We start from the raw sequence: 24,704 nt of genomic DNA, 5'->3' as shown, positions 1-24,704 counted from the left end.
TACTGGTATCGCCACCAACACTTCCGCACCATCTTTCGATGGACATGAGATTAAAATAGCAATTATTACGACGATTCTAATTATTTATCGTACCGGTGCGGATTGAACTATACGGAGAAAATATTTATATTTCGAGACGACAAAATATTGAATATGTTGAAGTAGAAATTCTCGAAACTGACTTTTCCATGAATCTGAATTATCATTAGTGAAAGCATAGACCGGATTCACACTAAACAATGAGCTGTATAATTGTAGTCCTGAAACACTAATCAGAATTTATCTCCGATAGAAGTATTCCGGATAGGTTATAGCCCCATAAACTCTAACAGTGGTAATCTGGAATCGTTCGTCCTTGAATTTACCTAATTTTTGATCCGCAGTATTTATGATGGGAGAAGGAGAATGTGTTACCTGTGGTACACGTAATTGAATCATGGCTCATAGGGAGAGGTGCACATGATATACCGAGCTTATGACTGGTGTACGTTACCATTCGTCTATACGACATTTGTTGACGCCGGGGGGCACAATTCAATATATGAACGAATTCGTGTCGGAAGGTATCTTATCGCATGATTCGTGCTGATGCCGGAAAGTTCAAAGCGTCTGCACAGAAACAAGAGTGGTCACGAATGTTTTATCGCATGCATCATCGTACTAGCACCAATATACACTTCCTTGGTCGATGGTAATTCCGAAGTATTTGATGTCGCGAGATGAAACCAATTGTTCCCGAAATCGGGTTCTTATGAGTCACGTGACTGGATGTCTCATGTACTACACTCCTGACCCGCGTTTATTATGCATGCCTTGTGTTTCTTTCAATAGCTGGTCCGCTGGATGTTATTATCGTTGAATTCAGTATTATGGGGAAATGGACATGATATTTAGTACAAGTATGATATTTTGTGATGATCCACTGATCCCAGTAACAATCATCAAATAATATATAGCCAATTAGGGGATGCCGTGCATGAGACACGCAATCTTCGTACGTTGTCTTGCTCAATCCATCCCGGCAGGTATACATCCCATATCAAACACACTATAGAATATCGTTGAAAGTGCTCTGTAAGACCGGTTATGTACCGTGTTTCGATAGATGAGTCCTCAGGATTTATCGTGAAGCATGATGAATACTATTTGTCATTTTCACGGCATCTACGGCTTTATTTATCACAGTATGCGATTGGACACTTTCCGATGAGACGTCCTTTCGAGTTTTTCTTACATATGAGCGAAATTCGGGATCTTATAGCATTGCTGAGTTAGCGCACAGACGAACATGTAATCGGAACATCCGAATGTGTTTGTGACATCGACATTATACCGCGACGACACGTTTTATTGCGGGTAATATGTGTTTCCTTCGTGGGTTTTCTTTTAGATTCTCTATCTCGGTCCTTCTCCACCCCGTGGTCGAAACGATATTGGAAAGCTGGGACGCGGCATCAATATGAAAATAATCAGATGCTGCTCAGCACGCATGTCCATCCACCTGTCAACGCAGACTATCCCCTAATTCCCAGAAATATTTTTAACAGCGAGTTTTAACCGTTGGTCACTTCCGAAGTGGGGCAGAACTAAAAAATTAACCGAGTGGCTGATAGAAAGCGCTTCAAAGGGCACTGTTTCATGTTTGTTTCGGTAACCGACTGGGGATCACTCTCGGAATGATGGATGACCTTCTGAACCGTTTGTCGTGGCGCAGTCTCTTGAGACGAACGCCCTTTATAATGACTAAAAGGGTGTTTTCGAGGATTACATTAATGCAATCATGGTAACATTAGCTCATTTATATGTTGGTTAGTAGGCATTTGGGAGCTGGTAGGACTTGCGGAGAAGTTGGTTAACTGCTTTAGAAAGCTCAGAACGCTGTTTCCAAGCCACTGTGATGATCAGTGATATATAGCTTCAGGAGTGCGATTTTGAGGTATGGCTTTTTACACCGTACTGAAGAAAAATAGGATATTTCCATGTTTTTAAATGTTACAAATGCAATGTTTGCTTAAATATTCGAGGGATGGCACAGTGGTGAATTTTGTGGTAATACAAAATTTTGAACTATTGCGTATGAAACCGAAAAGGAAACTTCTTCACGTAGGATATTTTGGATGTAGCCATTGTTGGCTGTCAATCACGGTATTCCACTTTTTCAGTGAAATTCCGAAAAGTAACACCTTCCGTTTCATAACGGTAACGCGATGGCATTGTAGCGAGTCCGGACTGATTGTTGTTAGCTGACGAAATTTATTGAGGCAATAAACTGTTCGCGATAATCAAAATAACCAAATCGCATATCATGATACGCAGCTCAGTAAACAGACGGCGAGATAGTGGGAATTATTCACACGGATATTGCCGATCTCGGCTAATCGCAAATTACATTACCGCTATACATATTGCGCTTGACCGGTGACGTGACAACGCATCTAGGCTCGACATAACACCGGATTGCTTGGGCTGCGGTGTCCTTTTCACGTCGATGGGGTTTTGAAGTTTTTGAATAAGTTTACGAATGATTTTTCCGATGTCAAACTTTTGTTTGAACTAATAACACCGAGCACTTGCCGACCTGTCACTAATCCGATCGCTTCATGTCTGCGCGCAATCTTACAGTGTTTACGCCTGAGGCCTAAACTCCGAAGACTATTTTCGTGTCGGAGATATGATCGTCATCGTAAATACCTCTTAGGACGTTTTTGTATTGCCGCTATCTCCTGACAATTTACAAATTTTTCCATCGCTTCAATATTGATCGACGTCTCCGAATCTACTGTAATAACATCAGCCCGTCGCCTTCTCCATCACGATAAAATGGACGGTAAGTTATTTTAAACGCCACCGTCAATAAATATCTCATAACTCCAACGGTCTCCGCAAAATCTTGTATTCCATCGCCCTGGCGTTCTTTGAACGCCGCATCTTGATGCCCAGCTCTATTTCATGGGTCAGCCGCAGCATCGAAAAAAGCGTGACGACCGGCGAAGCCTGGGCCGCGTCCGTAGTGTCGATACAGTTACTAATATTGTGACGTATTCGCGCCAAGTGAGATGGTTCGAAAATGCCACGAAATACCGATGCTAGCGACAATATCAAACACAGCAAAAACAGATGACTCACGAGTTATCGAAATGCCACGAATTAATTGTCCATGAAATAATTCAATGACAATCTGTAACTGATCTAGACTACTGTATTTGTTTGCATTATGTTCCAGATGTTTACTAAATTCAGGCGTTCGATTGATGCTCGCACAAATATCACAACAAATAAATATATCCTCAGTAAAGACATGAGTCAGAGATCGGTGTCCCATATAATAATCTTGATCGTGATTACCCATACCCATACGCGCTTTCGACAATATTGCGGCTCAGTAAGTTTTTATTATGGTGGTAGCATCTGCTAAACTGGCTCCAGTGTATATCACAATACTACCTGATTGTATAGAATTAACAACGAGCTGCATATCGCATGAGAGGCCAGGTTAACAAAATGGCGTCTTTGAATTTGCCAAGTCAGTAGACGGCGGCTTTGTCATGAAACCAAACGCAAGCGGTAGAACGAACTGTGTACATAGACATGCGATGCTTATCTCACGTCGGAATATATCAGGCAGTTGTAACTTAAATTGCAGGTATCTGATGAGTGCTCATTCCGACGGCGGACGTTTTGGATTGGTTGGTCGGATTGGAGTTGGAGTGCGGTGTATTAGCAAATGCCTAATTAGTCAGAGCATATACGAAGGATGCACAGACCATGACCTCAGTTCGAGAGACAGGATTTATCAACTCACAGCCTAGCTTGGCGGAATGCTTCAATCTTGGTCCTAAAGAAAACTCTCTTTCGAGGAGTCGTGAATTTCCTATCCGCACGTCAACATCAAGTGCGTCGCAGCGTGCGGAAAAATTTCGTAGCGTGGACAGATCTGATTGCAGCTTAGCGAAGCGCAGGTCGGAAATCGAAGACTTCACACACCATCCAGAACGGTGTGTGATGCAGAAGCTCCCGTCGCCGCCCATTGTTTCATGCGCTACAATGTCTGGAGATACTGTACAGGAATATCAGCGTTGGGACTCCTTTACTTCACACTGTAAAATCAATAGCCCCGACGCAATCCCTACTGGAGTAGGCTTAATGTCGCGAATGCGAAGCCAGTCTCAATATAACGCTTCAAACGGGCGATCGTCTTACGTTAAACAAGATCATAAGCCAGAAATGCAGGGCTATCCCTATCCGCACCCGCATCATAGGTTCGATGTTGCCGGGGAGATGCCGATGCCGATGGACTTACAGCCAGTACCACGCGACATCATGAACGGACTTAATCAAATTCCTCATGACAACGGATACAATGACAGGGTTCACGGTTATCCACATAATTTGGATCGTCAAATGCACCATATCCCGTCAGACGTAGCCCCGACATTGTTACCGCAGGGGCACTGTGTTCCGGATCTACAACGGTGGCGCGACGGAAGCAGTAATACCATGACATCAATGTACGACAGAGCCATGGTCAATAATTTTGGGAACTATGACCCGCACCAATCGCCTGCTATGATTCCTAATTATATGACCACTCCACACCCAGACTATCCTTGGATGAGGGAAAAGAAAGCAGGCAAAAAGCACCAGGAAACGCGTCGTGAGTAAAGTATTTTATATTGCATCAGTTGGATTGGCGTGAGTGATTTATTCACCTCTTTATACCAATACTTTATCAAAATATCTACTTCAGTGGATGGGGTTGTGGGGTTATTGGAACGCACGTGAAAGGTATGGCTGCAATAAAGGCTACAGTAGTTCAGTGTCCCGCGAGACTTGACATCGATCCACTGCCGTGGTTAGACCGTACGTAATCGTATCGAGGACTGCAATTGGTGCTGAACAATAGCAGATGAAATATCTCATTCATAGTTGTGTTGACCTTAGCTAATAATGAATGTAAAACGAGTTGGGTTATTATAACCCTTAATCTATGAAAAAACAATGTCTAACTAGAATTCCATGGTAACCCTGCGATTCAGTGGTGAAAAGGTAGCGTATTGCTTTTGTTGTATATATTCAAATTGTAATAAGAAATAGTCAGCTTAGGTTATTAGTTACAGCGTGAATAATTCTTTGAGTAGATTACAACGAAACTGTTTACATGACGAAGTCGGTGGGGATTAGAATACAATCGGCAATAATAAAATGCTGCTTGTCGTTCATTCAGCCAATTTGAAAAAAAGTTAGGGATAAAATTCTAAAAGCGACAGCCCAGTGATCTGTTTCCACTCTACACTCGTGAGTTCATATGGTCAACTAGATCGTCACTATGGTCACTAGATCGTTTTTATTAATATTATGTAATAGTAACTCTCCATATTACTGCTTCTATACAACCATCTAGGAATTTATTTGCCGTGATTCGAGTTGTGAAATAGAACCCACGCTGTAGAATTTTACTGACACCACGGCATTTCCAGAAATTGACCATTCACGATGAGCGTTTTAGTTGTGTATAAATTATTCCTCGACTGAACTTTACAGACCAGTTATTGTTGATGATGCATATGTGGACTATACTTAGTCCCCCTCACGACAGTTATGAAAAGGGTTTGGAATGTTGGATGCGAATGAGATATCGTACAGTTCTCGTTTTATATTGTATGCAATGAGTGTCGGTGTTAGGTGTTACAGAAGATTCGCTCACTTAACCAAGTCCTGTAAAATATGTAATAGCATGATCTGTTTATATAGGTGACTGATACCACCTATATGTACAGAAAATATAATCCATAATTACAATATTTCGTTCGCTTGTATGTATATGTGCATTGTGCAACGACAACATCGCATGCTCGAAACTTATACTATACTTGTATTCGAGAAATATGTTCATGTTCACGTACTAAAATCACGAAAAACTGATGTGCATTAAGTAGCAATTGCGTGACCTTCGCACGTTTTCTTCTACATCATCTATAATCAGACCATCTTGAGTCATGAGGGTATTTGCAGCATCAAGTATAATGTATATTCAAAATGTGTCATAATTTCTTATGTCACAGGTCATAAATGGGCTGAAGCCAATTCCATACATTGCTATACAGCTAATCGGCATTATTCGTTGGCATAAGTTATACAGGCCAAGCTATGGAATGTCACTTCCGTCGCATCTAATGATCCCCTCAATGTGCCTGGGAATAGACTCGGCATAATAAATGGAGGGTTGTATTTAGTTGCTCACAATGCGAAAATGCTCAAAAAAAAGCCAACAATAGTTCCTTTGCGTAATTATGTATGTCCATAACGTCGAAATAAATCCATGACGTCACGTCGTTGTTAAAGTGCAAAACCCTGTGATTCAAGGCTCACTGATAAAACGTACTCAATGATGCATAAAGTCGCTATTTCTTGCAGACGTAGTCGTCGACGTTATGATCATGCCACACGGTCTCGAAACTAATTAGGCCATTATGATATAATTTCACGGTTTTGTAAAAAACACTCGATGTGTTTTAAAACGCTTTTGTTTAAAATATTGTTTAAAATATTTTTGAACAGGTGTGTTTTAAACAGGATTTGTTATAAATGGAGTAATAACTATAATACACGAATCATAGTTGCAATTCAAGGATATAGTTGTTCTCAGTGAGTCTGAACAGTTCTGACCTGATATAAAAAAAATTCAAATCATTCAAAACAACAATCATGTTTGAGCGATTTATGTTCATTAGCCTCTCCCGTATTCTATCGTGTGCGATCACTATTATTGTGACTCTGTCATAATGTGTATCAGGTATAAGCGTCTACATTCAGCCATTTTATGCCACTGTCATCATGCATCATTGCTGTTCTCTATATTCGGGCAGTAAGCAATGTAAACATTTTACCATGTATCAGAATTCATATTCATGATAATTATAGGTCAGACTACAACTCGAAGTATCGTCGACGCACGCGATTGGTGTGAACTGCAGCAGTTGTTTGTGAATTATACTTTGATATCCCTCTACTCCAAATTTCCGCGATAAACAATCACAGCTCCTGGCCAGAGGCCTTCAACACATTGTTCGCCATTTTGAGATTTCTGTGCCATTGGGTTTCATTCGCCAGCATGTAGATGATGCATACCAATCATGTACGGCTTCGGTGGTTTATCGGTCAAGCAATTACATTACATTTTAGAGTTTCATTGGTTCTGCGTATATTGATGATTTGGTCAAGGAAAATATGCCACTCTTGCCGGGCTTTCGGGCGCAGTGGTCACTCAGGAAGCCCGGTTTGAAATTTATAACTGAGGAATTACGTAATGTAGGAACTGTTATGTGGGTCCTGACTGTGTCGAGTTCCCACTTGCGATCGCCATGTATGAGATTACGATGTTGAACTTGGGTGAGCTATACTAAAGAAACAATGAGGCGGAATGGTCCTCGTAGTACAAATTTCGATTGTGAATCATAACTTACACATCAATACCTATTCTGAGTCAGACTAACCTCAACCGCTCGCTTCGTTCCACTAAAAGTGAGTATGTTAAACGAGCTAGTTGAAACTATACCGTAAGTAATTCGGGGATTTTTGTGCTTGTGAATCTTTCGTATCACAGACGCAATTTTCGAGGGCCCGGTCTTGTTTCTGTGCTCTTCCATGTGTCAATCTGGGATGGTTTGACTCAGAGGGAGTGTGATCTGTCATAATAACGTGAATTTGAATCATCTTATTGATACCACTCCTGTACAGAGTCATGTGAAATTTTAACTAACCGGAATTAGATATGATTGGCTTTTAAAACATGGTTAGACGAACCCGTCAAAGATGGGAAGGTATGCGTTGTCACTCCTATCGCGGTAGCATCTCACCCTCTTTTATCTTAAGAGTTACCCATCCATCTTATTGTCCGGCTTGTCAACGATCTGTTTCCTAGAATAATTCTGCCCGCCACAGATGCTCGCCCCGTTCGCGGAACGCTTCCCGACTCAAGACTGTGATTGCGAAACTGTAATGATCCGAGATTAATGGTATTTTTACAAATATATGACTGGACAGATCGTTTGCAAATGTAACATATTGCTCCAAAGAAACGCAAAATAATTCGTCGAAAATTTTACCAAAGCCACAAAACCAGCAGTTACGATATTTGAATTAGGCACTCTTTTAGGCATTTTGTGCGAAATTCGTCATGCCACGGGTCATTACGGTTGATCTGGAGCAATCTGGGCAGATGGTGGCAGCCTGCTGCTATTCGTCTATTACTTACATCATGAACGATCCGCCATAAATTAGGCTGTCTCTAATTAGCTATTATATTCGCGTAACACACTTTTCACGACATAAGATATTTACGCACTGGCGGCAAGTCGGTGGGAACGTCGGTCAAATTCACATAACTGAAGGTCGGTATATCAAGATAATTATTTTTAAATGAGTGGGGTGAATACAGTGCTTGATTCGCCACGTGGTACCATGACATCCTGTTGGACGTAATATATAAAATGAACCAAGCACTCCAAAAATCCCTACAACCGGATCTGATATGTGCATGTATTGTATACCTAGGGACCGTCATGGCGCCGTTTCGGAAGAATCATTCTGTTCCGTATTATATTGCCCAAGGTTGTCAGCTGCGTGTCAAGACTAATTCCAAGATCCTCACAATCATTATTTTCTAACATATACGTCAAACCTGATTATTACATATAAGCTATGTATCGGCAGATGGAAATCAACCCCAAGTGATCCAGATCCTGACCCAACCGGCATTAATATTCGTGTCCGTGTCTTGTTAGGCATGTGTATCTATGATGATAAAAATATTCACGGTACAGTAATTATTCATGAGTGTAGCTAGCAGGTGCATGCTGCAAGGTGGACCTCGGAATGGTCAAGTCTAGTCAACAGCAAAATATCATGCAAGTGTATCCCTTGGTCGCATTGCGTGCTGTGCAGTAGGCAACGACACGAAATCTTCGTAATAGCGATGATGATATTGTTGGATTTAGCATTTTCCGTTTATACACACGTAGTCAAGTTTATGGAGTAGGTGGCAACAGCTATATTTTCGTCGCGACAATGATTTCGATATGAAATAGGCCTACCCTACAGTTTTTCGGCCGTTCCGTTTTCCCCGCGAAACTAATTCCACGTATTATACGAGCATACATACATTAATTCAACTGCAGTCCGAAATGTGGACGTGCGACCAATTTATATCATTACACAATATTGAATACAGTCACAAATCCTATCCTTACAATAAAAATTGAAAGTTGTGCAGATTGATTCTTGTGGCTTATGAAGGATCCGAGTATTATAATACACACGTGAAAATCACGATATACCGCCCAAGCGTTCATTGTCTTTAAAAGTCAGCTCAAGAACTATGTCATACATAACTGTATTTCATAACTTGACTACTCTCCTATGTTATGCTCGACTTTTCACGGTGAGAACAAGTAAGTTCCTATTCAGCAAATACTTCATTTGTTGCCGCCGATACGAACAGAAAGTCTTTATTTTCGATAGAACTTTGTCTCGGTATGGAAAGCATTTCGATTTCATTAAGTCCAACTATACAAATATTGCATTAATTTGCCACGTTGCGACACTTTGTTGTGGAACCACAGGTTTTTGTCATGGTTGGTTTTATTGTCCTTTTGATTATTTCAAAACACCACAAGATTGCAATACAATGAAAATATATATTAATATTATTATTTCAATAGTGGCGCTTACGACCAATTAGGTATTTTGCACCACGTACATGATAATTAGCATACACGGGATTTTACAGGTATTTCTCACACGACAAAACAAATTCCTCTACTGGAGTTACCAGTTGGGGAGACGTGAAAACATTTTCAATTCAAAATACGATGCCGTTATATTTGCACGATTCAACTAGAATCGACGGTGAAAATCAAATCGAGAACAACATAATATAAAATGCGATACTGTTTCTGGGTGCCACGTCTTCCACAATTGGGAGTCTCCGAGCATTTGATATGGTATAAATGCGAGTTCAGGGGACAATGGCCCGCACTCCGACGGAATAGTATACGGTCGTATACTCGAATCGAAGCTTCAGGCGGGAATACGAAAATTGATTCCGAAAATATATATAAAGGTGTCGAAACGACTCCCATACTAGTGAGCTTTTACAATTGACAGGTTTTACAATGAAATATATCAGATATGTTATCTATCTATGTATCTCTCTCTCTCACACACACTCTATCTGTGCAAAATATCCTACTTCTTGCTGATCTAATCAGACTCTTTGTTGGTATCTGTGTCCGACGTGGAACCACACATTCACTTTACCGTTTGGTTGTAACAACGAACAATATGCAATACTCAAGAATATATAATCTCTCGTCCTCTTTACTTATAAAACGTCTAGGAGTTTCAATCAGTATTTAGTGATATCCCAAGCATTTGAGCTCGAACCCGGGTCAGCAAGTCGCCAGAGACTTCATAATCGCGGTAATGGGTCCGGTCGATTTCTTAGTATCGTATAGGCAATATTGTCTTTCTCGTACCCCATTTAAAAATACACAGCTTCTACTCATTACTCGTCACCCGTCGCTTTGCCGAGATGACTATAAATTCGAAAACCTTTTCCTATGCTGGTCGGAATTTTGGCCGACGTTGGAATGGCTTAGATTCCAGCAGGCCTCCGAATCCAATGGGTCCTTGCTCATTAGCAGGAAATGCTATGTAATATGCACCCACTTATGCCGCCCTTTATACATTATTTCTGAATTTTTCGGGGTCTTTATAGCCGAAAAAATGGTCGAGTTCGATGTCTCCTGTCTCCCAAGACAGGGAAAAGTAATTAAAATATGTGTTTTGAAATATTTGTCCAATACGGTGCCCACCCCCACCCCATCGCCATCAGTCGTGATGCAATTAAAATATTGCTCCTAGCTCCCAGCGAGTTTACTTGTGACTACGAAGCAAAGCCTACCTATCAACAACATTTGAGGAGTATAGTAAGTGTATTTTGGGCTCACAAAAGCAACGAAAAAACACGATTTGGGCGTTGAGTTGAAGTCCAAGTATTCCCATACCCACTCCTCCAGTATGTATTGCCACGAATATATGGGCCAACACCCAATATTTCAGCAGTGGCACTCCATCTCTCCGAGAGTTCCGTTTCTGCGCTCAATTAGCCTATATACCTCCCATCGATATGACCTAACATAATGCCATGGCGCTAGCGATAACAATTGGAGGTGCCCAACCGAAAATCAATACGGCCGGGAATGTGGTGTCAATTTAGAAAATGACGCGTAAGCTTCAGTTGGGTATAGGTGCGATTCAGGCCACCTTCAATGACATCGGAATATGTGCTTTTTCTGCTGGTCGTATAGCATGAATTATTGAAATGTAACCAACACTATAGTCATGCCGCGTCGTTAAAATTTATGGCGCATCGACTCCAGCGCCGGGCAAGTGTGTCCAAGTCTTGCTGGAACCATTTTAATTATAGTCCGAAAGAAAATCTTAAAACATACAAGCGATTAATCAGCAACTGTGGGACAAGCTTAGTCGCGGTGAGCGTGAAAGCTCTTTGTGTGCGAAGATTCTATGGTACATTTTCTCGGTATCTCGCAGGCGTTTTCGGTACATTAATTGCTTACATCTCGTACCATTATGAGATAATATAGAAACCCAGTGATAAAGCATTTTGTCATCAAGGATGGCGATGAGATTGTTTACCTGTCGGTGCAATGTGTCGAGAACACACAAAGAGCAATGTTTAATTTCCTTGAATCAATAAGGAAGCTTTAGGCGGCGTATACCGCCCACGGTAAGCAATCTCTAACGCCATTTAAACGTGAGAAGGAGTTGCTATACAGATATTGCCCACCATTCTCGAAAGATAAATCTTGCGTTCCGTTGTATATTCAGTGGCCGTATATAAAATATGTGTCGAATACCCGTCACACAAAAGCGATAATATTGGGAAAAGTTTTAGAAGTGTTTGCAATGCTAACGGTACTTCAACAAGGTGGATATTACATTCCCTGATAACGAAATGAATTGTCAATGTGATAGTATTAACTGGTAATGCGATAAAATGTGGCGCAAACTACTGCCGTGATAACAGAGTAAATTAAATATTTGTTGTTGTCACCTCGCAACCAAAACGCAGGTGCGACTGCTTTGAAAAGGTCACAGTGTTCAAGTAGTGAGTATTTCCTTGCCACAGACAATCGGAAAGTGTACTCATACCTTCTCTAACTTTGGTATCCTTGTATTGTGACGTCGCCGATTTTTCCTTTAAAGTTCCGCCTTCTATAAAGTTCTTTTCGGATACGTCCATTATCGAGTCAGTGACCGAATAATGTTCGTGAAATTATCGAAAGTGATTTGCATCTTGTTTATTTTTTTGGCAATTACGAACATGTATTCGGCTTGTTCCGTTCGCAACAAGAAGTTCCCTTCTATCTTGTGATACTGGGGCAACAAACAGGTAAACTAGTCAGGGTCAAAGATCCTCATTTTACTGTGGTGCGATGAAGAACCTAATCATATATCTGGGCACTGGGCAGTGGGTACTCCTCATCCATTCACATGCATAAACTCGTGCCTTTGATTAGCCGAATTGATAAAATGTCACTATCGGCTTAGGCAGGAAGGAAGTTTAGTTAATAACATTTGGAGCTGTATATGTTAAGATGCGTAAATCAACGTGATCGTGATGTCGAGGATCCATTATCGCGTAACCAACAGAGGTAATGTTATACTGACTAAGCATGGAATTGTGGGGGCTAGAGCTTGCCATGAGGCTACTTTGTACGACTGTCATCTATCTCATTTCGCTAAAACGTTATATGTTAGTTCATCCTCATTTTTCTCCTGGCTGTAAATATTCACGCAACACTCCGATTCCATTTGACGTTTTAATTATAAATACGTTATGTTGGGATTGGGACTATCCGGATCCTGCCGTTTCGAAATCGGACATTCATGCGCCAGAACATTATCGAGGTCAAAGGTGTCAGAGAACATGTTGTGATCAATTTTATAGTCAAGGTTGGTCTACATTTGGTAATAATAATTGGGTGTGTCTTAACGTTGAAACCACCGGCGTAGAAATGGCTGCGCCGAATAGTCCCACACCCGTTATCAGTATTGTCCAACTACAGATATGGTTATCTTGCTTACAGTGCGCCTATTAACAGTAATAGGTCAAACCCGATTTAATTAGCTAATAATAACCAATAAACTCGCTAAAAATGAATTTCAACGAATAAAGGTGCTGAGAGTACCCGAAACACACACACACACACACACATGTTCTCTATCGGTGGACTTTCGTTAGTTCGTTTGTTTCAGTTCATACAGCTCAGTTCATTTGTAATTGTCCATTTACTAACGTACAATACCCTAAATGGCATAGCACAATAGCCTGTGTGATAGGCGGCGTTTGAGATTTGTAAGCGAACGGAAATAGATATACGACGATGACAGTTGAAAATCAAAACTTCGACAAGAGCCGCGCGATTTATCGTTGCATTTAAAACAAAATTCAATTTAAATCAAACACTTTTAAGCATAACCCTTTTTAAAACATGATTTTATTGCTTTGTTTGTTTGTTTTTAACACACTTGGCTCAAATTTAGCGATGACGCCACGAATCTTTAATTGTGGCGTCACACTCGATTGACATTGACAATTGAAAATATATGGTACATATGGCTCCTTTGACGCAAAAGACTTCCGACCCTGTCTTAAACGGACCAAAAAATATCTTTAGCCAGGACTACATCGTTATGTAGCATTTTTACGGTCGGCGGTCATCATCAAAACATCCATTACGTACCAATGATACATATTTACTTGCTATAACTGTTGAACGTTTTTTTTTTCGAAAGTATTTACACAATGCCGATATAACTTAAACATAATTTTAAAACAACAATTGTTTTAAATGCAGCCCAACGCACGCAACCACGAAAAAAGTCAAGCTTGCCGATCGCGAGCCACAAATTGGCCAGCCTGTTCTGACTTATTTCTACAAATGACGAAAAGCTTTATAAGGATTAGTTCAATAATGTACAAACGTCACGTCTGTATAGATTCCTGCTGCTAGTGTAAAGTGAAATTTCAATACTTCGCCATCAGGATCTGTCGCTAAATATCTTTGAAGCCTGCCTTTTTCGTAGGTCTTGCCACACATACCATGACATATTCACATCAGTCTGGGAGAGGTGAATGTCGTTTGATCTACAGTATCTGAAACATTTACAAGTATTACTTTTTATCTCATGCTTAGTTTGTGTTAATTTCGGGCTTTGCTGCTTGTAACAATTGATATTTTTATAGGCTGGCAAAAACGTTGCGCCTTAGGCGACCCTTCACGTCTGTATAGATAAAATTAGTTGGGCCTCTTAAAAGACATCGTCTGGCAACCCGATCTACATGAGAGCGATTCCATACTTCAGCAATTAACGTGATGACTTGACGAAAGCAAACGGAATACAGTGGCCTCGCCTGAAGTCTTTTTGGCCCATGTTCCAGCGCTAGTATGGAATGATTTTACTAAGTAGGATGACCATGACCAATGACCATGCGTATGCACTTTCAGTATAGATTTGTCTGGACTGATTGGTTTACTTATTTCTTCGAAAACGGAATAGAAATTCAGGTATGGTATTAAGAAAATGTGAGCCTTGCAATTGTGTGGGTGACTAATTCCGTCAACGACTTTCGGTAGCAGATCAAGTAGCAGTAAGTGACAGTAAGTCCAGTAACAAGCATCCGATTTTTCTCCCTAAATGTTACGAATGACATGTGTGTGAGTGTGCTAAATGTCACAAATACATTGGGAGTACATTTTAGCTTCTTTCACAGTCAAGACGTTTGTAGAACTCTGGAATACAAAGGGAATCTTAACTCGTAAACTACATGACAATATATTATCAAGATAATTGAGATATATAGGATTTTGATGTCACAATAGGTTGATGAAGTCAGAGAGCAAACATGTTCTTGGAACGTGTTTGTCAGAAAATTCAGAACATTGTCTCAGCTGCAATGTGTATTGTCTGGGCAGATGTAAGACGGTTAATTGTTGCCAAATGTGTGACTAACAATTTTGACTTATTTCGGCGACCCGTTTTGACATAGTTTGGGCAGATTTTCACTAGATAAGATCTCTTTCCGGCCACAACATATGGGATTTACGGGGTAATATGTGTATTCTATGTGTAGAACATATGCTGAATATGATGTGACAATTTTGATTAGTATAATTTTTTACTAAATCCGCTTTCGCAACTTGCTATTAAATGTGCATCAAAGCTTATTTAGCCATTCTTTAACACGTTTTCATTACTCCGAAACTGCTGCTACCTAGCATATGGGACTCTACTATTTGAGGGTTCGATGGGCACAGGGTGCTTAATTTTTATGCTTGCAGCATTTTCATACCTACGATAATGGTTCATATGGAATTACAGAATTACACCTAATTTCCACCCATGGATTTACGGTGCATCGAACATAGAAGCAAAATTCATGACGATAGCTTTCATTTTGTTTGCGACACAGTGGTAGCAAAATACATCACTAGCAACAATTATGAAACGCTTAAAATTCATGGTTTATGATGAAATGTATTCTGTAAATTAAGAGCCCGTGTATATACGGTTCGTAATAAAAATTGAGAGCTAGCTAGAGAGCTAGAGGAATGTGTCTTCAACACCGGAGTTCTCGTTAGTCATTTGCGAGATCACGTTGCGGTTTCCACGTCGAATGAAACGGACAATAATATTGCATATTTCATTGACGATGCTAATCGTTTGGTACTGAAATTATCCATGGGTCACGGGAGTTGTTGAGTTGACTTTGGAGCGATCGACACATTTCAAGGTATAGAAACATCTAGTGTTCTTAGCGATGACAGAGTATCACAATGTTCTTCATACAGTTAGCGTTTCCAAGAGTTGTGAGCATCATTAATATCAATTTGAAAACAATCAAGAATTACTTTCGGATATGATTCTTTGACTATTATGATACAACTTCTAAGAACCTGTAGGTAGGTGAAAACCGATCAGTACGTGATACGCTCTTTGTAAAACGACCCTTTGTATGTGTGTAGCCACCGTGGGTTAGAACCGGGCCGTTATCTGTCTCCGTAAAAATATCGTCATCGGTCAGTCTGGTGACGTCATCAATCCTGCCATTGTTCCAAGTGGGTATTCGGTACTGTTGTATAGATTTAGGAGTGTACCATAGGCCCTATGGTGTAGGGGTTCGCCACTTATAAATGCTGGGACGTTGTATTTCCTAAACTACAAGTTCGTCTGTTAAAGGCGGCATCCTGTTTCCTGTTTGATATTCAGCTTGAGCTTTATTTTAAACAAACGAAGTTCATGTGCGCTATAGTTTTCGAATTACTGCCGCTATAATTGGATGTTTTAGTTGAAACATGACTCATTTTGATCTCGACAGAAAATGTGTGTGCCATATACATAGTGATGATTTCAGCTTATGGTCGCTTGCATATACGTAAATTATGGGTTCAAGTCTAATATCAACACCGCATGTAACTCGTATGGCGGCACTTGCGACTTCACGAGCCGTAGGGGTAAGAAGACATTGTCTTATGCGTGTTCGATCACCGAAAGCAATATGGTTTGAAAATTCATGACAGTATCTGGATGCGGCGTTACACGGCGTCGCATAATTTCGCCCGGACGCATTCATCCAGTTATAATCACGTCAATCACCCTTTTCACCTTTCATGTCGGGCAATCAGGAGTTCGCTGTCGGAGAAATGGCTAGATTACTTGTTGCATAAAAGTAGGATATAATCCTATTATTCACCGCGTTATAAACGTATGTATGGATGCCGCAAGGCTTATAAGACAACAGACCGTTGGTCGTTGCCTAAAAGAAGAAAAACGCGTCCACTTGAGTGACATCGACATTCCTATAATCCCAGTCGCTCAAGCGTTAAATACCTCTTCGCGTTGAGTATCGTGTTTGCTCACATACATCCCGATAAAGCGGTCTGTTTCCTTTTAACATCGGTTTAATACTACCATATCTGTGGATTATCCGTGGAAACGTGTGATGATCCTTTGTTCCGTTTTGTGAATGATATATATCACAGTTAGTGGTGGTGACACTTGTATGATGGATTGCTGCTCTGGATGTAGAGTACGAGTACGTATATGCTACATTTAGTACGAGATGCCGATTTCCATTTATAACACCTTCTCTCCTATTTTATCGTTAGTATACGATGATTGGCATTAATGCCGTGAAGTCGGTTTTGTATCCATATTTTGATAAGATAGACCATGGACATGTGTAATTGATTTTGTCATTTGTGTATTGTACATTGTGTTCTTCACACTATGTAGGTAGACTGTGTTTCAAACAAATAATGCATTATTAGAGAATAGTAGGGAATTAACTATTGGAAACTAAGAGTAAAGAACTGTTTAAAAAATAATCCGTGTTATTATTCCCCGAGATAAATGTATAAATAAATATGAAATTAATATCAATTTAATATTCATACTATAATATAGATTCCAATTGTTACATTTTACTTAGGACTATACGAATATGAAGTGTCATTTATACCATCTCGGTATGCCCGATCGCGAAAAAGACCTGGTTTGTTAGCCCCATGCAACAACTTCCGTAATTCAGATTTAGATGGAGTTCCATTTTGTCAACATTGTGTTGGTCCGAATGTAATGACATGACGCCGCCCCTTAGAGCACATTTGCAAACAAGTGGTGTGGAGTCAAGGTTCAGTGAAATCACGATCCCCGAATTACTCAATTTCATGATGCTTATTCGGATAGGAAGGCTTTCATTATTGGTTATTGCCATTGGGGAAAGTAATTTGATTCCGACTGTCCGATATATAAATTGTGAGCCATTTTATCGGTTGGCTGTGTTTACTCCGCTTGGTCCCCGCAATACTGTATGATGGACCTGGCAATCGCTTATGAAAGCTATTGCACAATGGACGGAAATTTTTATTACAGAGATTTCATGAAATCAAGGGAGTTTCGTTACCAACTCGGTCGAATGCGATTTATTTGCACATATTAATGCACATAGCACATGCCAATTTGTGGCGAGATAGCGCAGTGGTGTAATCCGCGGCTGCAACACCAATGGGTTTTGGGTTCGAGTCCGACCGAGGTCGACTTCTGAATCCCGATACCCAAGTGTTGAAGGTTTACCTAGGCTCCTCCTCGCCACCTCATCCGCGTCAGCGGTGTCTTACAAAAAGCCTAGAGGTGGGCCGTGCTATAAGTCGGCAGTTACGGAAAATAAGAAGAATATCGGCCTGGTGTAAATGACCATAGTAGTCGAGAACCACCATGAATACCCAAACAAACAAACATGCCAATTTCACGTACTTTAATATTTTCTCAGATTAAGGCACCTGTATCAATGAAAACAAAATATATGTAGTCGAAAGGAAGTGTTGTAACCCTTACTCCACTGAACGCTCTCTTGCACGCGCATGAGACTAGTTATGAATTATGACATGGATAAATAATCGCGTAATGAGAATCGACGGACTCTAGATTCTAGAACAATGACATCGTTGACCCCCGACATTTGTTATCAGTCGTGTCAGTCTGGCAGTGATAACGAGAGATAAACATACTGACGCGTGTCTGGTGTGGCAATATCTTTATTGTCCATTGTCCTATTATATCGTCACGAACTATAACGTCAAAACCCGGAAACGAAATATTCCCCGTGATCACGTGTTCCGCTGCGAAATGCAGCAGCGTAGACGTTCTTGCGACTCTGTGTATAACCTCGTAATGATAAGTGATTTGTGGAACGAAGTTTCTCATACAAGGTTCCCTTGAGGAATTTTATCGAAAGCGATATCGCTATGAGCTGTACAAAATCAGTTCCCGAACGATAAATGCCAAGCGAGTCTATTCTATCAAATTGAAAATAATTCCTTCGGTCGTGACATAATTTTCTTCTACAATTTCACTGCAATAACACCTTTCTCGAAACCTGAACATCGCTCCGTGGTTCGGAGGTAGATTTTGGCCATAATCGACCGTGACGACCCTGTTGAATCAGGAACACGACACTCGATTGCTGGGACATCGATATGAAGCGTGTAGCAATAAAATAATTTATTTGCGTCAATTATGTGTGATATCGAACTGTTTCTGCACTTGAGTATACAGACGTACCGTGTCATCCCTATTCGGTCGCTATCAGGCGTACATTCAACGGTTGTAAGACGAAGTATCACGACGGAAAATGTGCTGGTGTTGATGTATGTTTGGTTCAGTTGAACAGCCATATTGTAATATTCTTTGCCAGCATACTTACAAACATAAATCGCATTTAATGCTCGCCGGCATTGCTCACAAATAGTAGAGTGATAGAATTCAGAAGCGCATATATGGAATGGAATGAGCGTATTTTTACCGCGTTTGTTCATAAATTATAAGTTTGATAAAGATGGACGGACAATGGCGCGCGTTACCAGTTTTATCGAGGTATTGAATATGTAATTTCGAGACAACAATCATTTTGTGATGATCGGTTCTACAACATTGTCAACATTGGAAACCGTGGCTTTCCAGGCATAGAACCATCACTTTTGAGAGATCGTGATATAGCCTACATTTACTATGAAATCGAGATCCGACATTGGTAAAAGAGCTCCCATTCAACCTCGCAATCTTGATCTCGTGGTCAAGGGGTAAGCATTCTGATATCTGGGCTATATCGGACCGGTTTGCATACTGCTGCCATGCATTATATATGACTCGGTACAGTCGCATGTGATTTGGATTTGGGCTCATCCCGTCAATAGACCGGCACGCAAAGTGACGTAGGCAGACGGTCATTATTTTCTACTCCTATCCCAAAGGAGTTTCGAAGCTATATGCGCGATATCCAGAATAAATTCCGATGAGGTGCGAATATTGCTTCAATTGTACACAAGCAAGACTGGACAGCTGTACAAATCGTAGTCGGCTTCCGAATTGATACTAGCTAAACAGCAGAAAGTTTAGCGGCCTGGAGCACCTGGTTCAGCTGCCACACTGTATGTTGTCAGCTAGCAACTAAATCTATAATCGATCTTTAATGCGGATTTTAAAGTCTGCGCCTTCATTGGCGCGATTAAACTCTCATTACACGCGAACACCCGAGGTAACTTGTACGCGCTGAAACACAGCGTCGCGTAAATGACTTGTTGACAAGCAATGGAAAGAACGAGAGCAAATAGAACTTTAGCTTCTTGTCGCATAATCATCCTTGGTTATATCTACAAGCAAACAATGAATAAGTATGAAGATTGACGTGAATATAAAAATTTCAGGTGTGAGACCGCCGGGCACATCTCGTCGACTCCGGACAGCATATACGAATACACAACTTCTTGAGCTGGAAAAGGAATTCCACTTCAACAAATACCTCTGCCGGCCGAGAAGGATCGAAATCGCGACTTTACTCGATTTGACGGAAAGGTAGATTTCACATTCGCAGATCAGTCCAAACACTTTCTGAACCGCCTTGCTCCGACACGAATATGTGTATGCCCAGTGCCCACTGCCCAGCCATTCTCCGTATCACGCCAGTAAATTGATTTTCAACGAAACAATGGGCATGGTAGCGGCTTTTCTTCAATATACAAACACGACCGAGAGCAGTGCATTTCCCCCCGTAAATTTGTATAACTACCGTATTGTTGACTGGTAAAATGTTGCTTTTACCGCAGAGAGGTCTCATTGTCATCGGATCGTTGATGACATTGCGCTTGTGCGATTTTCGCCGTCATTCCATTACCTGTGACTATAGGGCTGAGCGCAAAAACTCGAATCCGACAGAGCATAAATTTGAATGATTTGCGCGGAGCAGATAGAGTCAATATTTTCGAGTAACGAAATTATGCGCTCCTTGAACTATTGTATCAGCGTGATATAATAGTTTTGGGAACTTCTTCTCTCCGTCAGTATATTGAAACCTCGATTGGTTATAATTAGTATTCCTCCAAAACAAATATTCATGGGCAGTATTTCTGTGAAGCATAGTAATCGACTCGCAGCATCGTCAGAAAATGCAGAGAAAGTCATAATAAAGGAGGAAAATATATTTTGATCCGTCCTTACTGCCTCTGTGGTAGCAAAGGTGCATATTTGAACTTTCAGATAGCGAATTAACAATGGGGTACGTTCGTTTCATACTCGGCTCAGAATTGAATCACTCTAGTACTCGATTATGTACAGTCCTACCCGTGACTCAGCAAGCATAGTTTGGCGAAAGTAACAGACTACCGCGGGGTTTCTAAACCTTTTTCTAGCGCGCATCCCGAAATTTCCTTGGGTGAATGCGTGGACCCCGCGTAATTTGGGAGGCTGATGACTATAAAAGAAGGTCATCACTTTCGCTTGTGACCTTGTGGCCATCGCAAATAAGACAAGATAGGACATGTGTCATAAATAACAATGCAGTCTTATATAGTTGTAGTTTAAACATTGGTTTTTATGCACCCCTTACAACTAGTCCACGCAACCCACTGGGCCCACAAACGCCTGGCCTATCTATTGCCCGAAACCTTCCCGAGACCTGACTGTACATCTTTGACAGGCAAGTAAAGGTCTGGTTCCAAAACAGACGGATGAAACACAAGCGACAGCAGCAGCAGAACAAGCATGACGACCAAAAGACCGGCGACGAATCCGCGAATTCGGAAGAAGAGGTGAATAGCGACTCAGACGAGGACGACGTCAAATCGAAGGGTGGCACCACATCGTCTGACAACGACAGCCAGAGCACCGGATCTTCCGCGACCAAACCGGTTAAATCCGGGAAGAAAAAGTCGAAAGACAGCAAACCGAAAAGTAGACAGTCCGAAGGAAACCAAACGCTCGAAGGCGTCGATCACGATCAAGATCTGGCGAACTGTTCCGACAAAGAGAACGGCTCCGATTCGGGAATCCACAGCGATTGCAAATTGGACAAGTCGGTCGACACAAAAACAGCCAAAGAGCTGCCGGCGGCGAAACAATGGCGGGTCAACGAAGACGAAGCTCTGCTGGACGAGACCGATTCGGACAGAATCCATACGCTCACGAGGAGCGTATCGGAAGATATCTCCACGGACGCGGCAAGCTCGCCGGAACACGCGCAGCTCCAAAACAAAATGGCTGGTCAGCCGGTCGATTACGGCAGCACAGCGCACGAAAACGATACAATCGCCGAAAGCCTGAAAGATCCGATAAACTTCCACCCACTCACAAGCAGCCCGAGCCTTAGATCCGCGTTAGTTCAGCCTAAAGGTCCCGGGGCAGGTAACGTAAAGCCTACAAGCGACAACGCAAACGACAAGTACCCGTTTGCAAGCTATCATGGACCGTCAAAGTCGCATAGCGATGCATCGGTCGCGATACCGCCCCAACGAAGATATTCCGAAAGAAACGACATGGCTCGAAACCGTGGTCAACCTCAGAAACCTCCCATCACGGTTGATCGCTCCTTCTCCGTGCCGAACGTGTCGCCCTACGAGACTCACCGCAACGGTATGCACTCGCCGAACCGTTACCAAGCAAACGACTCGCGGAACGCGCCGCCCGCGAGATACCCCACGCACGACACGCAGCAGTACAGGCCCGAAACGCAGGTCTACCCTAACACGCAGGGACAAGCACCGGACTTGGCGTTTCACGCGGGGGGACAATCACACGGCTTTCTCACCTACGGGCAGAGGCCAGGCGTTAACCCTGTGCAACTGCGCACGGCCGGGCAGAATCCGGCGACACCAGCGATAGACGGGCAGCGATCCGTGTATTCGTCTGAATCACCCAGCTCGCAGGGCAATTTTAAACCTCCCTTAGGCGACTTCTATCCGAACGTACGTCACGCTGACAGAGACTATTTGAACCACCATGAGCATAGGTACGGCCACGACCGGTGGCCGCACGCGAAGCAAGACGCCACGCATGAATTTGAAGAGCGCTTTTCCGCGCCGTACAGTCACATGAACGACCACTACCGTCACTACGGCAGCTCGCACGTGAAAGCGGGACATGACTTCGCGTTAGGCGGCACGATGGAGCCTTTTCGTGACTCTGACTCGGTGAACCAGCCGTACAAACTGCAGTCTAAACCTTTCGCAAAAGTGGGGATCGCGCAGACGGCGGGTTTGCTCAACAGCACGCAAAAGGTGTTGGACATGTGACGCGAACGCGACCCGTAAGCGTTGATCGTGAGCCTGGTGCCAGACCACGGTACAATTCGTTCGTGGTGTTGGGCCTAGCCAGGATGGAAATTTGAGGTGTAGTCATATTTACGTGACGTCACTTGCATATCGATGACGTTATGATACTGGAACCCCAAATTTCAGTACCCGTTGCGTCACTGTGGCTGAGCAGGAGGTTACCACGACTTTATTTACCAGATAGTGGATATTCATATGATTCTCCATGACTAATAAGACAACGTTATCATGACCTTTAGCCCGTTATTTAAATGGCAGGTGAGTGACGCGTGGATGGGGTCCACCAGCACACAGATAAACCGGCGATAGAAGTGCGGATGAAGTCGACTGCAAATCGCCGCAGAAGTATTTGAGTTTTGTCTATATATATATGTATATATATATATAGGGTCCTTGTCGCCGCCCAAAATGGTGAGCTGCATTTGCGGAAAGTACAGCAAACGGTGACGCAATCGTAATGGCCTGGTGTACGGACCATGTTAGTCGAAACACCACAACAGCAAATGACATCGACCGTTATTTATTGTGTATGCTGAGACCCTATTCTCTTTATGAATCCTCTTCGAAATGTATTTCTGTTTTTTTTTTTCTGTTTTACAAACGCTCTAAGCCTGCTTATTTTACTTCTCATTTCTATGTTTGCTTACGGCCGTTTCATATGTGTAATTGCATCCAATGAGATTTTGAATGTTTCATGCGTGGCATCCGTGATTTTCCATGATATCCACCCCCAAATCACGAATCATAGTAATTTTATACCGTTTTTTTTATCCAATTTTTGAATCCGTGCTTTAAGTGCGTAATGAGATTCTCCGTGACGATATGTACTGTACGATGTACGGCATCGACTTCACGATATGGATTTCAAATATGACTGTTCCAAAGTACATTATAATATCGCTTTCTCTATAATTCTCATCATTTCAAATTTGCCACGGCTGTTATTTATAAAGAATGTGCTATGTATCTCCGGTTTCGTGGTGTATGTATTCTCGTGACCTTGGTCTAGTGAGCTATGCAGTGGTACCCAAAGTAAGGGTTGCGACCTGGATAAGGTTGTGATAATGCTAATTCTGAGTATCGGGATATTGAGCACCGCTTCGAATGGCTTGATGTATGAAAATTTCCCGAATTTATTGCAGTTGAAAATATCATTTATAAGACGCGTTGTCGCGACAATATGGTGTATGATCATAAAATGTATACACCTTTGTATTACGCAATTCGTTTCGATGTCCCAATATGGTTTGTCCGACTCTTCTAGTTGTCTCTAGAAAGCTCTAGCTTGCACGGGTAATAGGCAGACAGGAGTTAGAAGAGAGAGAGAGAGAGAGTTTGAGTGGTGCACAGTGAATAGAAACCACCGACATTTTCGTAACGTTTCGCAACTTTCACTTGTCATCGGTCACTACGTGGGTTGCGCAGAACTTCCTAGAAGGCTTAATCCAAGTGAAG

General features: G+C 41.8%; 1 protein-coding gene across 1 annotated transcript in view; it reads left to right on the top strand.

Moving 5' to 3' along the window:
- LOC145433540 (uncharacterized) overlaps positions 1-24,467 on the top strand; it is a 29,327-nt gene extending 4,860 nt beyond the window's left edge. Inside the window, exons 2-4 of the mRNA XM_080310657.1 lie at positions 3,644-4,654; positions 20,352-20,499; positions 21,620-24,467. Coding sequence (XP_080166783.1) covers positions 3,766-4,654; positions 20,352-20,499; positions 21,620-23,210 — 2,628 coding nt within the window. The 5' untranslated portion in view covers positions 3,644-3,765 and the 3' untranslated portion in view covers positions 23,211-24,467. The remainder of the gene's footprint in view (positions 1-3,643; positions 4,655-20,351; positions 20,500-21,619) is intronic.
- The last annotated feature ends 237 nt before the right edge of the window (positions 24,468-24,704 follow it).

The sequence above is a fragment of the Botryllus schlosseri genome, chromosome 2 (genome assembly GCF_051294905.1).
Source record: "Botryllus schlosseri isolate E-star chromosome 2, Bs_hap1, whole genome shotgun sequence".
NCBI classification, from domain to species: Eukaryota; Metazoa; Chordata; class Ascidiacea; order Stolidobranchia; family Styelidae; genus Botryllus; species Botryllus schlosseri.
The sequence above is the reverse complement of the archived record's forward strand: the minus strand, read 5'-3'. Positions and strand labels throughout refer to the sequence as shown.